Genomic DNA, 13,981 nt, shown 5'->3' on the forward strand with positions numbered 1-13,981 from the left:
GCTTTTGAGGACTTTACGTCTTGCTCCTGTTTTCCCCTCCTGGGATTTTATCACTGGACACTGGTGCAGCTCAATCACGAGAGGTTGACACTGCGTACAGCTCCAGTGACTGTTTATATGCAGGCTAACCGTGTGGCATTACCTGAAAAAGCGAGGAGAAGACATGAAAGGTGTAGACTGCGCAAGAACCATCTGAGTCAGACACGAGGCGGTTGATGTGGCAGCGCCAGGCCTCCTCGGCGTCATCGCATGCGGCCGGCTGGAACGCAGCCAGGATGGCAGAGAAGAAGGGCGAGGGCAAGGGCGAGGCACTTGAGTCAAGTAGTTCATCTTTGCCCTCCGCCAGGCTATAGCCAAGAATCGGTGAGAGAATGTGAGAACAATATGAGGCCAGTTCATAGTCCCACAGCAGCACTGCAGCATGTGCATTGCTCCACTTTCAAAAGAACCACATCTACTTTGACTAAAAGACCAACACGGTAACTGAAGGATAAGGGGATTCAATAATGCCTTAAAACAATTTGCCCCTTTACAATGATGCAACTAAGGTGATGCTACCTTGTGAATAATGTAAACCAGTGTATCTAAGAATCACAAATTTGATCCCAATAACTTTGTCTAGTTTTAGAGACTTTGTGTGTTGTTTGGCGACAAGTAGATCACAGAAGTAATACCTGAGGTCCACATCCGCCACCCCTCGGTCTCCGCATGGCTCCTTGTCCAGTGCAAAGCTGTCACTTCCCTCAAAGCCAGGCGGAGGCTCACTGACAGACAGTGACAGGTCATCATCTTGGACATTGCTGTCTTCATCATCTGCTGAAACCTCAGCCTGAGGGATTGGTGAAATGGAGTTGAGAATTTTGAGTGACCTGTCAAAGTTCCCATTTATTCCCAAAGAAATATTAACTTGTGGTTATGATCCTTCAAAAACTTCTGTAAGGGAGTATCGACTCTCCATGCTTCAAGGAAAACATGAACCCAAAAACAAGATACTCCTCTGTTCCTCATCATATCCTACTGCATCCATCTCCCATAATCCCATTCCTAGCTTGCACCCAGAGAACAGCTCCATAGCTACACTGTGGTACAGGTGAGTTTGAATGGTTCTCCCACTCAAACCCCCATACATACCTGCTGTCTGGGGTCCTCAGCCAAGGAAACCTCAATACTGGGGGTCCCAGTATTCAAGGATAGTGGGTCAGCTGACGTGGTGTCCAGTGAGGGGGACAGGGAGCTTGTGTTGGTGGTCTCCTCGGAAGGAGACAGGTTCATTGTCTGCATTGAGACATTGCACTTGGTTGTGGTTTTCTTTTGGAAATGCAATCAAGTACAGGTGGTCCTCGATTTACGATAGGGTTACTTTCAGCGAAACCCGTCGGAAGTCGAAAATATCATAAGTCAAAAATGCATTTAATACACCAAAATAAACACCTCTGCGTGACAGACCGTGAGATATGGATCTCTGCGCTGCCCAGCATCACGAGAGAGTATCGCACTGCATATCGCTTACCTGGGAAAAAAAAAAATCAAAATTCAAAGTAGGGTTTCTACTGAATGTCTATCGGCAGCTCACCATCGTAATGCTGAAAAAATCGTAAGTCGAACCATCGTAAATCGGGGATCACTGGTATGCAGGGTCACACACACACAAACACACACACACAGCAGACCATTAAACAGCCACCAGTATTCATGATACTGTCATAGCCAAGAGATCATCAAGACTGAAAAGCTTGGAGCTTTTGTCAAAAGTATAGGAAGAACTGAAATCTGTGTTGTGGGAGGAAGTGGGTTAGAGGCCATCACACTTACGAGTTGTGAGCGTGACAGGATCTGGCTGGTGGAAAGAGACTCCTCCTCCGATGACTCATCAGAGTCCTCGCGAGGACCCTCCCCTCGGCCAGGGGGGCTACCCTCTACCTGGGGTTCCTCCAGGAGGCCTTGCAGGTCCCCACCATCCAGTGAGCGCCGCCGCACACCCCAGTTGAAGTTGTCCACACTCTCACCCTGCAACGGAGTACACACATTAGTCCTGCTGCACATAGGCAGGGCACACAGGTCTGGCTGTGTTGGGGGACAAGAGTGGCAAATGTGTCGGGAAAACAAAAACAAAGGTGGCGAATAGGCATCTGTCATCACGCAGAAGCAGACACATGGGGTTGGGGAGGCAGAGGGAGGAATGGGTCAATGAAACAATTCTCATACTGATCCATGCCCAACGGGCTGATGGAACAGCGAAGGTGTTACTGTGTAATTGAGGCTGGGGGCATGAGAAACAAGCAGAACGGCACACTCACAAAACACATCAGCTTCACATGCGTACATAAATACATGCATATATTGACATTGTCGGGTCAAGGTTGGCCATCCATTATTTATAATGAAAGAATCAGGAAGTGATAAAGACTGTTTTTTGTTTCATCAAAAGTGACTTTACATGAGCAGTTTTACTTTTTAAATTTCAATTTTTGATTTGCAAATATCAAGCTATTACTAAGAGCTGTGAAATTGCCAGTGTGGAGACCTAAAGCTGGTTGGAACTTAGTGTCTGCATATACATGACTGAAGGGAAGAGTGTGAAATGCCCTAAGCGAAGGAGCACCATGTGATGCTGCGATACCTTCCTAACCTATGTTTGCGTGGAACTCTTGCACAGATGTGTCTGTTGCGTGTTTGTGCACGAGTGTTTTTGGACCATTCTTTGTAGTTACCATTTATTTATTTGGTCCACTTCAATGTAGCATCTGTGTATCATGAATTTTTTTTGGCTCCGTCTGCTAAACTTCTGCCCAAAATTTCACTGAGGACCACACCATGTGACTAAAACCGACTCCGAGCTTGTGTCCAAGTTCCCTCCTGACATCAAAACAAGCACATGATGAATTTGTCATACCCGGTCATTCGCAGACCTAGTGTTGCAACAGTTCCTATGCCTTATTATTTTCTTGTGCGGTCTAGCTTTCCGAAAGGCAGACAAACAATCCTGAAAAGGCATTAAGAATCCCCAAGGCATGCTCATGCATCAGAATACACCCTAGCAACAGTAACATACAAACCTTTACCGCCAGGAGGCACTGCTTCCAACTACTACACTGAACACAGCTAACATGGCTACAAGCTTACCTGGAGCTCCTGGACAGCAAGCATGAGAACAGAAAAAAATGGCATTAAACACAGCGTTCCAGGGAACCGGTGACAGTTTTCATGGTTCCATTAACATGACACCGCAGACACATCCACATACAGCAATGAGAATCCTGAGATGTTACCTTGAGACATGTCGTAAACACTGTAAAGGATTAGTCACAGAACAATATCCCCTAAACACCACACGCCAGGCAGACTCTTCATTATCTTTCAGCTCATGCCTTCTGTCTCTTTCCTTGCCGGTTAGATAAACGTGAAGCTGTGCTCCAAATGTTAACAACAGCAACGGACCCTCTAACGTGCCCTGGGACCACAGTACTGTGATATAAATAGGTCAAGATGTCCATCAGAGCCTAAATCTTTTCTATACTTAGTAACTGCCCCAGGGTTTTAAAGCACAAATCGGAGCACATATTGTGATGGAGAGAGTATCTGGCTGTTTGCCTGAAATCAAATCCAAATTAGCTGCTCTAGCCTTGTAAAGAAGATCCAATTTAATAGTCAGGACTCCTTTCTCTCATCGAAAGTCACTTCTCTGCTAACATTCTTGCCATGCTCCTCTGTGTTACTGTACTTATCCCACATCACAGACATTTGAAAAATGTAAAATTTTAATGCATTTTTCTGCTTTTGCCTGGTAAAAATACACTATTTCAGGTACTAAATTACTAGTTGTAGACTGTAGTTACATACGTCACACTATACACTGGACACCATACAGACCTTACAGAAATCTGTCTTTGTCACTTGTGTAAGCAGTAAGTTGCACCTTTCTCTTCTGGATATCTGTTTCTTATATACATGGTGCTACTCTACCGAACGGGAACAACCGAAAAGAGCCGCATTGTGTGCTGCTATGCTGCCCACCTCTCCATCCTCCAGTTCCACATCCAGGAAGTCAAAGTCCCGGAAGACACGGAACTGCTGCTCAGAAGCAGTGTCATCCATGTTGTCCTGATCTCTGCCGCCATCCTCTGAGGGTACCTGGCTAGGAAGGTGCTCCATCAAGTCCAGGTCTCCGCAGGACGAGAAGATCACCTGCAGGGATAGGACACGGGGTCCTATCACGTTCATAACTGATATCATGACTGTTGTGTTGTGACGTGTATTTGCATTGCAAATTAAACTACAGAATGATAGGAAAGTTACATGCATTTTGCCTTGCATGCTCCAAAACTTATTACAGATCCATTAAATGTACTTAAAACTTTTCAGACATTATTTTGGAAGTTTTTCAATATATATGTTCCCATACTGATGGGTTTTTGCTGAGCCCCACTTCCTGCCCGCACAGCGACAGCACATTCGCTAGCTTCTCTCGTGTCCGCTTCTGCAGGAAGAATAGCATATTTTAAACCATTGTCCACATGTATACAAGACTTCACAGTTTGTTCAATAGACATTCTTCTATTAGAGGGATTTTATAGAGTTTACATGTTGTTTTTACTTACATTGCTATACTGTATATATACTGAAATATTATGGATACCAGAACTGCTCCAGGCCTGAGACTGATCCTATAAACCACCACTAATAAAACCAGTTCGCTATCAACTATAGAATCTTTCTGTTCAAATTTAAGCAACTCTGCTATGCACCTTCCATGAAGAAGTTGGATTTATGAGTGTACCACACACACACACACACACACACACACACACACACACACACACACACACACACACACACACACACACAGAGTCTGAAACCGCTTCTCACGAGCGGGGTTGCGGCAAGTCGGAGCCTAACCCGGCAACACAGGGCGTAAGGCCGGAGGGGGAGGGGACACACTCAGGACGGGACCCCAGTCCATCACAAGGCACCCCAAGCGGGACTCGAACCCCAGACCTGCTAGAGAGCAGGACCCAGCCAAGTCTGCTGCGCCACTATGGGTGTATTAAAAGCATTAATTCTGGTCAAAAAAGGCACAATGGAAGAAAGAATACGATCATCACCTGAGATAACTGTGGTCGTTTCCAGCTAACGGGCACTAATACACTGTTGGAGTTGGACCCTGAGGAAGTGGAGGAGGTGCTGCGGGTCACTGCAATGGCCCGGGCCTTTCCATCCCGCCCAGCTGAGCTCTGCAGCTCATCAAACCTCCTTCCAATCACAGGTGTCTATAGTTGAGGGGGTAAAGGAAAACATAAACACACAGAGATCATGATTTCCAAAAGAAACAGCAGAGAGGACAGCGTTTGCCCCTCTAAAGACACTGCACATTCTCTTGGTCTCCATCTTCAAAAATCCAGCTTCATCTGGGGAAACTAGTGTATTGCTCAATAGACTGTTAAGAAGGACCCAAATAGACTCATTGGGATGGGACCCTCCCGAAAGTGCTAAATTTGGGAGAAAACTGGCTCACTTGAAGAAAAGGCAAAGGGTCCTCTGTCTCCTGTGAACTGACATACCCAGAGCTAATTAACATGTGCTCCACCATCCCTGGAAATCATCTGCTGCAGCCTTTCTTCTTGGCATTTCACATTTCTAGACATACTTCTGAAATGAGTCAGTATTACAAGAGCTCTGTTTGTGCATGTTTGTTGAGCACTAGTGCCATCATCTTTAGGCTATCATTCAAGCACTACTGACATGATTCTCCAAAGTCCTTCAACCATAGTGTTTAATCTCTCCTGGATTTCCTGCCTTCTCCTTTTATAGCCACTTGGTCAGTATTGGTTTTTTATGTTAAAAATTGTAATCGAGCTTTAAGTTAGAAGAGTTGCAATGTTCTTCTTAAAATAGAAAAGAAATATGAAAATAATTTGTAAAGCACAAGTTGCCAGGATAAAACTGCTAACTAGGTAAAAGGACATGGGAAAAAAAAAAGGTAAGTCATGAAGCTGTCACAACTGAGACTTTTCTGGACTTTCCTGGTCTTTTGCTAGCTATCTTTCATTGGATGAAATTATTCTTGATTTGTAAAGATCTCTGTTGTGTCTGGTCCACAAAGTGTAGCCCCCACGATTCACTGCCTGCCACTATTTCTTAAAGTTTTGCAACACAGAGAGAGAAGGTTGTACCTCAGAGATATCGAAGTGGAAATCCAGCGTCTTCCCTGGCAGGACTTTAGAAGAGCCATCCCACACGCGATTGACCTCCATACGTGTCAATTCGCCGTGGGTGTAGGATGGAAGGACCAGACTGGCCGAGCGAGATACCACCAGCTTTAAAATATTGAGGGCCTCCTTCCAGTGTACAGTCTAGAACAGTAACACATTAAATCACTGCTTACATTGTACTCTACACCAATCAAGGCAATGATTACATCATCCACTTGGACTGATTTTTATCAAAGTGGTAAAAAGCAAACAAAAAGCAAATGGTAAAAGCCAATGAAAGGCCTCACCTGGACAAAGTTCTCAATAGTCTTGAGCACCTCCACATTGAAGGGCTTGAATTGGACTCCAGTGAGGTCCATGTGGGTCAAAAGACTGTAGATGATCTGCAGAAGGGACTGTTGCATGCTGGGAAGTCCCTTCTCCAGCAACTAACAAAAGTGAGAATCCGGAAAAGGATGGGAGTGTGGAAAAACAAGTTCAGCAGTGTGTCAGCAAAATCAGTCCTCTAGGTGCTTTCTTCCAGCACATGTAAGATAAAATGGAAAGTTAACATGACCTTGACAAACCTCTGCCATGTAGGTGACCATGTTGAGGGTGATGTCAGAGAAAGCCTCATGCAGAAACCGGCACACCACGCTGACCCAAGAGAAAGGGTCACGAGTGTATGAGCGATTCTTGTATAAGGTCATCACATGCGCCAGGTGTGACAATTTGGTGTTCTTCTCCTCCAGACACACCTGTTGGGTGTCAGAGCCAACAAAACAATAGAATTACAACACTGACAACACTGAACAGAAGTGACAGGTCGTAGTGTAGTGGTTTGAGTTGCTGTCTTTGGATCCAAAGGTACTTACCCCTGAGCAAGGTACTTACCCTAAAATTGCTCCAGTAAAATTACCCACCTGTATAAATGGGTAAATAACTACAAGTAGCTTAACATTGTACATTGCTCTGGAGAAAAGTGTCAGCTAAATGAATCAATGTAAATGAGACACCCCCAATGAGTAAAGGGACTTACCTGTGCAATCCTCTCAGCACTTTCCCTGCAGAACTGGGTGGGACTGTCAAAGTGTTGGACCAGGTGGGGCAGCAGGCACAACACATTGAGTGGGAAACCTGCCATAAAGAATTGATACCATCCATCCGTCCATTGTCAACAACCACTTGATACCATGTATCCTTATTTCTCCACAATCTAAAGCATCGGCTTCCAGTTTATGATATCAAATGCATGTACAAATTTAATACACGAACGGCAGTTATTCTGTATCTGTGGAGTGAATTCATTCTACATTGAAATCAACTGAGTTTGAGGAAACTAAAGAAACAATTTCAGAAAGTTGACAATTCTACTCTTGGACACTAAAGTTAATCCATGTGGACAGAGGAACACATATGGGCTGTATCTGCGGCACAGATACACAAAGGTTGACCTACCGATGGCCTGAGAGGTATCCACCACAGGTATGCGGGACACTGGTGTCAACTGGCAGAAGAGCTGCAGCGTGAGGTCAGCTGTGGCCGTTGAGGTAAACCCTTTAAGAAGTAGCTGCTGGAGGCCCGCAAAGCCACTCCAGCGTAGTTGTGCCTGGAGTTTCTCCAATCGATCCCGGTTCTCTGGTCGGTCCAGAGGCACTCGGGCCAGAAGTTTATGTACTAGTCGCAGGGCCATCTGGTACTCAAACTCAAAGTCTGACTCCATCAATGACACCGCCACCCAGAAGACTGTGGCCAGCAGGTTGGCTGGGTGGTTGGCATTGTTAGGGTCTCGAGCAGCAGCTACAGCGGCCTCCTCCCTAGATGAGGTGGAAGAGGACGAGCTTCGAGGTGACCCCACCAGGCCAGCACTCACCCCAGGCTGTGTACAGGCTTGTATACGATCCAGTGTAGCACTACGAGGTGGGTCGGATGCTGAGTGCTCTCCGCTCTCTCCAAATTTCTTGGGTACAGAGTAGCTGCGCTGGTGCCGGCTACGCTCAGCGGTGCTCCCACCCTGGAGCAAGTTCAGCTGCCCCGTACTCTTCCTGTTGGATCTCAGCTTCCCACTTGCCTGGAAGTCGGGCGAGGATGCCCTTAACACAGGAAGGGTGGTCACTGGCCTGCCTTGGCATGTATTTCCACCATCCAAACCCTTCAACCTGAACTGTTGGTACATCAGTTTGTGCCCTGCTCTCAATTCAACCAGTGTTAAACATATTCACGCTCCATATCAATGACTGATTTCCCATCAACAACCTATGATGACCAACCGCACTCTCAGAAGCATCGTATCGATTTGGATAAAGTTGGATAAAGGCATAATGTGACCCATTTATTTCTACAACTATGTACAGTATACAGGGGGTGCGGTGGCGCAGTGGGTTGGACCGCAGTCCTACTCTCCGGTGGGTCTGGGGTTCAAGTCCCGCTTGGGGTGCCTTGTGACGGACTGGCGTCCCGTCCTGGGTGTGTCCCCTTCCCTCTCCGGCCTTACGCCCTGTGTTGCCGGGTAGGCTCCGGTTCCCCGTGACCCCGTAAGGGACAAGCGGTTCTGAAAATGTGTGTGTGTGTGTGTGTGTACAGTATGTATAATATCATTGCTAATTGAAAAACATTTTTGCAGAGATCACCAAGCACTGACTTTAATCCTACAGATATTTTGGATTGGGAAATATTTAATAACCTGACTTAGGAAAAATTGCCATTGTTAGAAGAACAACCTTGTTAAAACAATCAGCAGCTCGTTGTTATTCAGACACTCTGCCAGGTTGTCCACAACGGCCTCCAGCGTGAGCAGGATCTCCATCACGTAGCCCTGAAAAGGAAAACTGATGCCGTGGGACAAACTGCAGATTATCCATACATGCTCACAGCTGTAACAATATATACAATTACACAAATTTTAAACTGGCACACGTAGATATATTTATAATTTCATAGAAATCATGCTGATTTTACCTCTCAGTTACAATGCTTCCATAAGCACACCGAGAAATAGAGTGTGTACTCCAACACACGTGCATGCAAACATAGTTCCTCTGCTGGTGAGGAAGGGTAGGCAGTTCTACAAGGGAAGCATACCTGCACTTCATCCCCATGTTCCCCTACCACCTCCATCAGTCGGGACAGCAGGTCCGACATGCCGTGGGCTGACAGAGGCTGCCGTAGGCCCCGGAAGATCTGGAAGGAACGGCCTGCGTAGTGGCGCGAGGAGCTGCACAGGGCTGTCTGGAGCGCTACATCGCTAAGCTGTTGCTCCAGGTGGAAGTCTACGAAGAATGGCGGAAGGAAGAGATCTGCTTCAGATGAAAGAGCTAAATTCATGTGTAGGGTCGTGTGTTCGGTCATGTGTAGTGCCACAGGAACTAACATATACAGAGAGGCAAAGGTGAATTTAGAAGGTAGAGAGACTGGTCTCACTCACTGGTGGAATGTACAATGACCTCTGTCTACCTGTCTACCTACAGGCCAGTAATGTGTGTGGGTGGTGTAGAGAGGAGACTACAGTTACCTGACTTGGATTCCTTGAATACAGATACCACGTGACGCAAAAAGTTGGCTAACTGCTCTGCACTCTTCGGGTTGGGATTCCGAGGTGTGATGTCCTCATGGCACCACAGTGGCCCGAATGTCCTGCGCAATGACCACATTAAAAGAGCTCTACTTACGACACATACAGGAATCACCGTGAACAAGCCAACCAGTTCTGAATTTGTGTGCTTCCTGTGTATCACTGCAACATTTTAAGTCCTTAATCTGTACATTTGTTGAAATGAGCACTCTAAAGCCAAGATCTAATACACGTCTGCTCTGTAAGATTCACCAGTGACTTTGGTGTGGAATTGTGACCTGGCCGGGTGCTTTGCAACCTGGTGGTGAGGAACTCTATGAGTTTGCTGGTCTTCTCGCTGGACTCAGCAGAGGATTCATCCAGCTCCTCCAGGTCGGATGAGATCTGTGGCAGGACTCCATTGCTGCTGCCACCCAGGCTCAGGCTAGATGAGGTGGATGATGAGCTCAAGCCAGAGTCCACTGCTGGGGAAGCTTGGCACTCCCGCAAGAAGTCAAAGCCACCTGGGCAAAATGTTGAAGACCGAGGACAATTACGTTGAGTATACAGGTGATTTACAAATGTGAGGGCAGAAAATTACTACCATTTCTTCCGGAAAAAAATCTTTTTTGACCAAAAAATTGATTTCGAACTTATGATTTAGTGTTATATTTTTTGTTTTCAGTTTATCTTTCTCTTCCCTTACAGCCTTTCCCAGTTCCTTTTGCACTTTTTAGAACCTTTTTTTGGAGGAATTTTGATAAATCATGGATGTATGTGATATTAAGAAATAAAGAGCACCGCCTCTGTTTTTCACTTTACAAAGCAAGCGGACACCATGCTGCAATAGGCACCTGCGTAGCACTAATAATGTTTATTTGATGGTTACATTAAGGCTTTATTCATGCTGACAGTTACAGTTTCCAAGATAATTTAAAGGTTAATCATTTGGATTTAGCTACAAAATAACGATGTTAAAACTAATGATGAAAATCTTTTGTTTGAGAGTGTGAATGTGATGTTTGTTCATGTTTGTATGATACATCATAAAAGCAGTAATGCCAGAGTACAGATGAAATGCCTACCATAGAAGGAAAATGACCACATAATAGGCAAAAATGCAGCTGAGCAGATTAAAAAGCTGTTAAAAAGCTGTATGAAAAAAGGTTACACATTTTCACAAGCTGCTCTTAAGGGTTTTAAGTACAGAAACCCATTATAGATGAGGGATGAGTACGTATGTTTATTGTGGTTGTTACCTGTATACAGGTATTCAGGCTGATAGCTGGGTTTGACAGTGAGAGTCTTGCTTCCACTCATCTCCCTGGTGAGCAGCAGAACAGAGGCAATGACCTGGAAGTTGTTGTTGCAGGAAAGGGTGATGAGGAGATGCAGAAGGAGGCGTTTGCTGTGTTCGAAAACCTCTGGTCGGTAGTGATCCAGGCCTGCCAAGAATGTGACACATTATGTAGAATATCACATGACACGAGACCTCACACACACACACACACACACACACACACACACATTTTCAGAACCGCTTGTCCCATACGGGGTCACGGAGCCTACCCGGCAACACAGGGCGTAAGGCCGGAGGGGGAGGGGACACACCCAGGACGGGACGCTAGTCCGTCGCAAGGCACCCCAAGCGGGACTCGAACCCCAGACCCACCGGAGAGTAGGACTGTGGTCCAACCCACTGCGTCACCGCACCCCCCTAGCTTGTTTCAGACACATATAAAAATGAACCAAAACAGATAATTTGCTTTTTAATCGTATGTATCATAGTACATTGTGTATTACTCAAGTTCAGTAAGACACTGATATCCGTGCATCAACAAAACTCAAAAAAACATTCTGTAAACATTGCAGGACTATGCTTAGAAACAGTTAAGTGAAAAAGTACACATTCTGACCACAGCTTTAAAGACATTGCCACATCTTTACTGGCAGTGCTGCACATACTCCACGTGGGAGACAAGATACCAAGGGAATGTAGAAAGGAGATAAGCGAGGGCAGACTACTGCCACCTTCCTGTTTTGACCCACGAAGCTGCATTTTTTGCATTTTTCTGGAATGTCATTTGGACAGGTATAGCCGGAATGTCAGTACATACAGTATACAGGTATGTACTGAGTGATGGGACACTGCTATTCTATGTCCAAACAAGGAAAAGACGTTGCTTTCTCTTGTCTATTGCGATGTGTCAGCGGTAGAACACATCACATTGACAAGTATACAGATATCTAATTCTCACTGCACTCTGCTCATTCGAGTGCAATATCACACAGAATCACAAGGCCCTTATTTTAGGAAAACCAGAAGCTGCATGATCCGAAGATAAAACAGGGTATCATTTGCTGAAGAAGAGATATCCCGTGTGAAGTGCCTCAGCACAGCAGGGTAATTGCAGCTTTGCTCAAAGCCTGAATAAATCAACCATTCTGGAGCACAGACGTACAGATCATATCTGTAAGCTAGAACACTTAACCAAAGTTAGTTCAGTACGGAAACAGCGTATTAAGTAGTTTGCATCGTTCCCTTTGTGTTCTGTCGAGAAAAAGCTGACTGGATGGGGTCACTGTGATACAAAAAATGGCAAACATATTTGGCTCAGGCTCTCCCTACAATAGATGGATAAAAACAATGATAAAAAAGGTGGTGTGAGAGGCAGGAGAGAAAAAGAAAGAGAAGAGAGACAGAGAAAGAGAGATGACGGGGAGGTGGAGAAGAGACAAGGAGACAGACCTAGGAAGAGAGCGTGCAGCAGCAGCGGGAGGTGCAGGGCCCAGTCCTCCCGCACACTGTGGTCCACCACCAACTCTGTCATGAAGATCACGGCAATGTTACACCTGTAGAAATGGGGGTGATACTTAGCACTGCACTAACAGGAGCAGACATCTCAAGGAGCATACACAGTATTCATATTCCCACAGGGAACACATGCAAACAAGGAAATAATGAAACACACATAGAGGTACTTTGGAAATTTCCAAGGAAACCAAGCATAATGTCACTCTAGAGACTTAAATTAAAACAATATCTTGAGGTTAGTTCGAGCAGTTCATATTTCAGGCATGTGTGGTCCACAACAAGGGAATACTGTTTTATAAAAATGTAATGAATTCTTCTAAGCCATCTGAAATCACGGGATTATGACATGAGCGGGTACTTGAGTGAAGGTGATTAGAAGTTAAGAAGAAGCAGGCAGGTTATCACCTGTGAAGGGGGCCTCGTGGTGTGATGGTCTCAGGAAGGTAGTCCACCAGCGGTGCCCAACAGCCACCATTGGTTGGCATGGGCAAAGGCTGGGGCTGATTGGTCTCCAGCACATTTATTAGCCAACCTGCATAGGGTGGCAATGGGTCACCTGATAGACAAAAGCAGGATGGAGGAATCACAAATGGAAATAGCACTTCTGCATTGCTGCCTTTTCACGTTTGCTTCTACTTAAGTATGAAAGGGTTAAAATACCAGAGTGGAGTTCACCCAAAGAGTGCATGTTTGACAGACTGAAAACTCTGTTCTGCGGTCAACAGGAACTACAGGTTTAGACTAGACACAATTCTATATCAGTTGCACTGACAGCGAAGGTGACGTAGCTCAACTGAAATAACATTTTGAACACTTTTTTAAAAGCTAATTTCAGGGAAAATTATTCACTATAACTTTTGCTAGTCAAATAATCAGTCTGGGGTCAGTTTAAAAAAAATCCTTCATTCTACCAGCAATAGGTGACAAAGAAAATGATTGAAACCTATAACAGGTTTCACTGCTGTTGTAATGATCAAGTCCCAGAAAAGTGAAATGTTTGCCCCGTGTTTGCATGGGTTTTCTTTGGGTGCTCTGGTTTCCTACCAAGGTCAAAAGGTATGTGTTTCAGGTGAGCTGGAATTCCAAATTGCTCGTAGTGTGTGAATGTGTAAGCGCCTATGTGTGACTGCCTATCCTGTGATGGACTGGCATCCTGTCCAGGGTAGACCCCTGACTAGCCTTGCACCATGTAATTTTGAGATAGGCTCTTGTACAGTACAACCCTGACTTGGACTAGTGGTTACTGACAGTGAATGAGCGAATGAAAATCAAGTCCAATTCAGTAATTTGTGTTAGCTGTTCCAGACTCAGGCTAGTAACTCCTAAAGAAAGACTCAGTGGCATAACAACCTCTTAGGTATTGTAGGGACCAAAAACATTAGCGGTATTCCTTAATGGAGCTGTAGTACACAGGTTTGCTTGATCACA

General features: G+C 45.3%; 1 protein-coding gene across 10 annotated transcripts in view; it reads right to left on the reverse strand.

The window, feature by feature from the left end:
- The window catches only part of fryb (furry homolog b (Drosophila)), a 56,399-nt gene that overhangs the window by 5,696 nt on the left and 36,722 nt on the right, over window positions 1–13,981 (reverse strand). For 8 of the 10 annotated variants that reach the window (XM_018755300.2, XM_018755297.2, XM_018755296.2 and 5 more), the window contains exons 37-56: window positions 12,959–13,109; window positions 12,488–12,591; window positions 10,998–11,183; window positions 10,058–10,262; window positions 9,700–9,821; window positions 9,270–9,457; window positions 8,909–9,003; window positions 7,647–8,281; window positions 7,228–7,325; window positions 6,776–6,946; window positions 6,497–6,637; window positions 6,171–6,350; window positions 5,103–5,267; window positions 4,403–4,477; window positions 4,015–4,185; window positions 3,124–3,132; window positions 1,813–2,007; window positions 1,132–1,275; window positions 675–829; window positions 143–347 (exon numbers count right to left, since the gene is read on the reverse strand). In XM_018755300.2, the coding sequence (XP_018610816.1) occupies window positions 143–347; window positions 675–829; window positions 1,132–1,275; window positions 1,813–2,007; window positions 3,124–3,132; window positions 4,015–4,185; window positions 4,403–4,477; window positions 5,103–5,267; window positions 6,171–6,350; window positions 6,497–6,637; window positions 6,776–6,946; window positions 7,228–7,325; window positions 7,647–8,281; window positions 8,909–9,003; window positions 9,270–9,457; window positions 9,700–9,821; window positions 10,058–10,262; window positions 10,998–11,183; window positions 12,488–12,591; window positions 12,959–13,109 (3,395 nt within the window). The remainder of the gene's footprint in view (window positions 1–142; window positions 348–674; window positions 830–1,131; window positions 1,276–1,812; window positions 2,008–3,123; window positions 3,133–4,014; window positions 4,186–4,402; window positions 4,478–5,102; window positions 5,268–6,170; window positions 6,351–6,496; window positions 6,638–6,775; window positions 6,947–7,227; window positions 7,326–7,646; window positions 8,282–8,908; window positions 9,004–9,269; window positions 9,458–9,699; window positions 9,822–10,057; window positions 10,263–10,997; window positions 11,184–12,487; window positions 12,592–12,958; window positions 13,110–13,981) is intronic. The other 2 variants (XM_029251454.1, XM_018755291.2) reach the window with 1 other exon arrangement.

The sequence above is a fragment of the Scleropages formosus genome, chromosome 4, assembly GCF_900964775.1.
Source record: "Scleropages formosus chromosome 4, fSclFor1.1, whole genome shotgun sequence".
NCBI classification, from domain to species: domain Eukaryota; kingdom Metazoa; phylum Chordata; class Actinopteri; order Osteoglossiformes; family Osteoglossidae; genus Scleropages; species Scleropages formosus.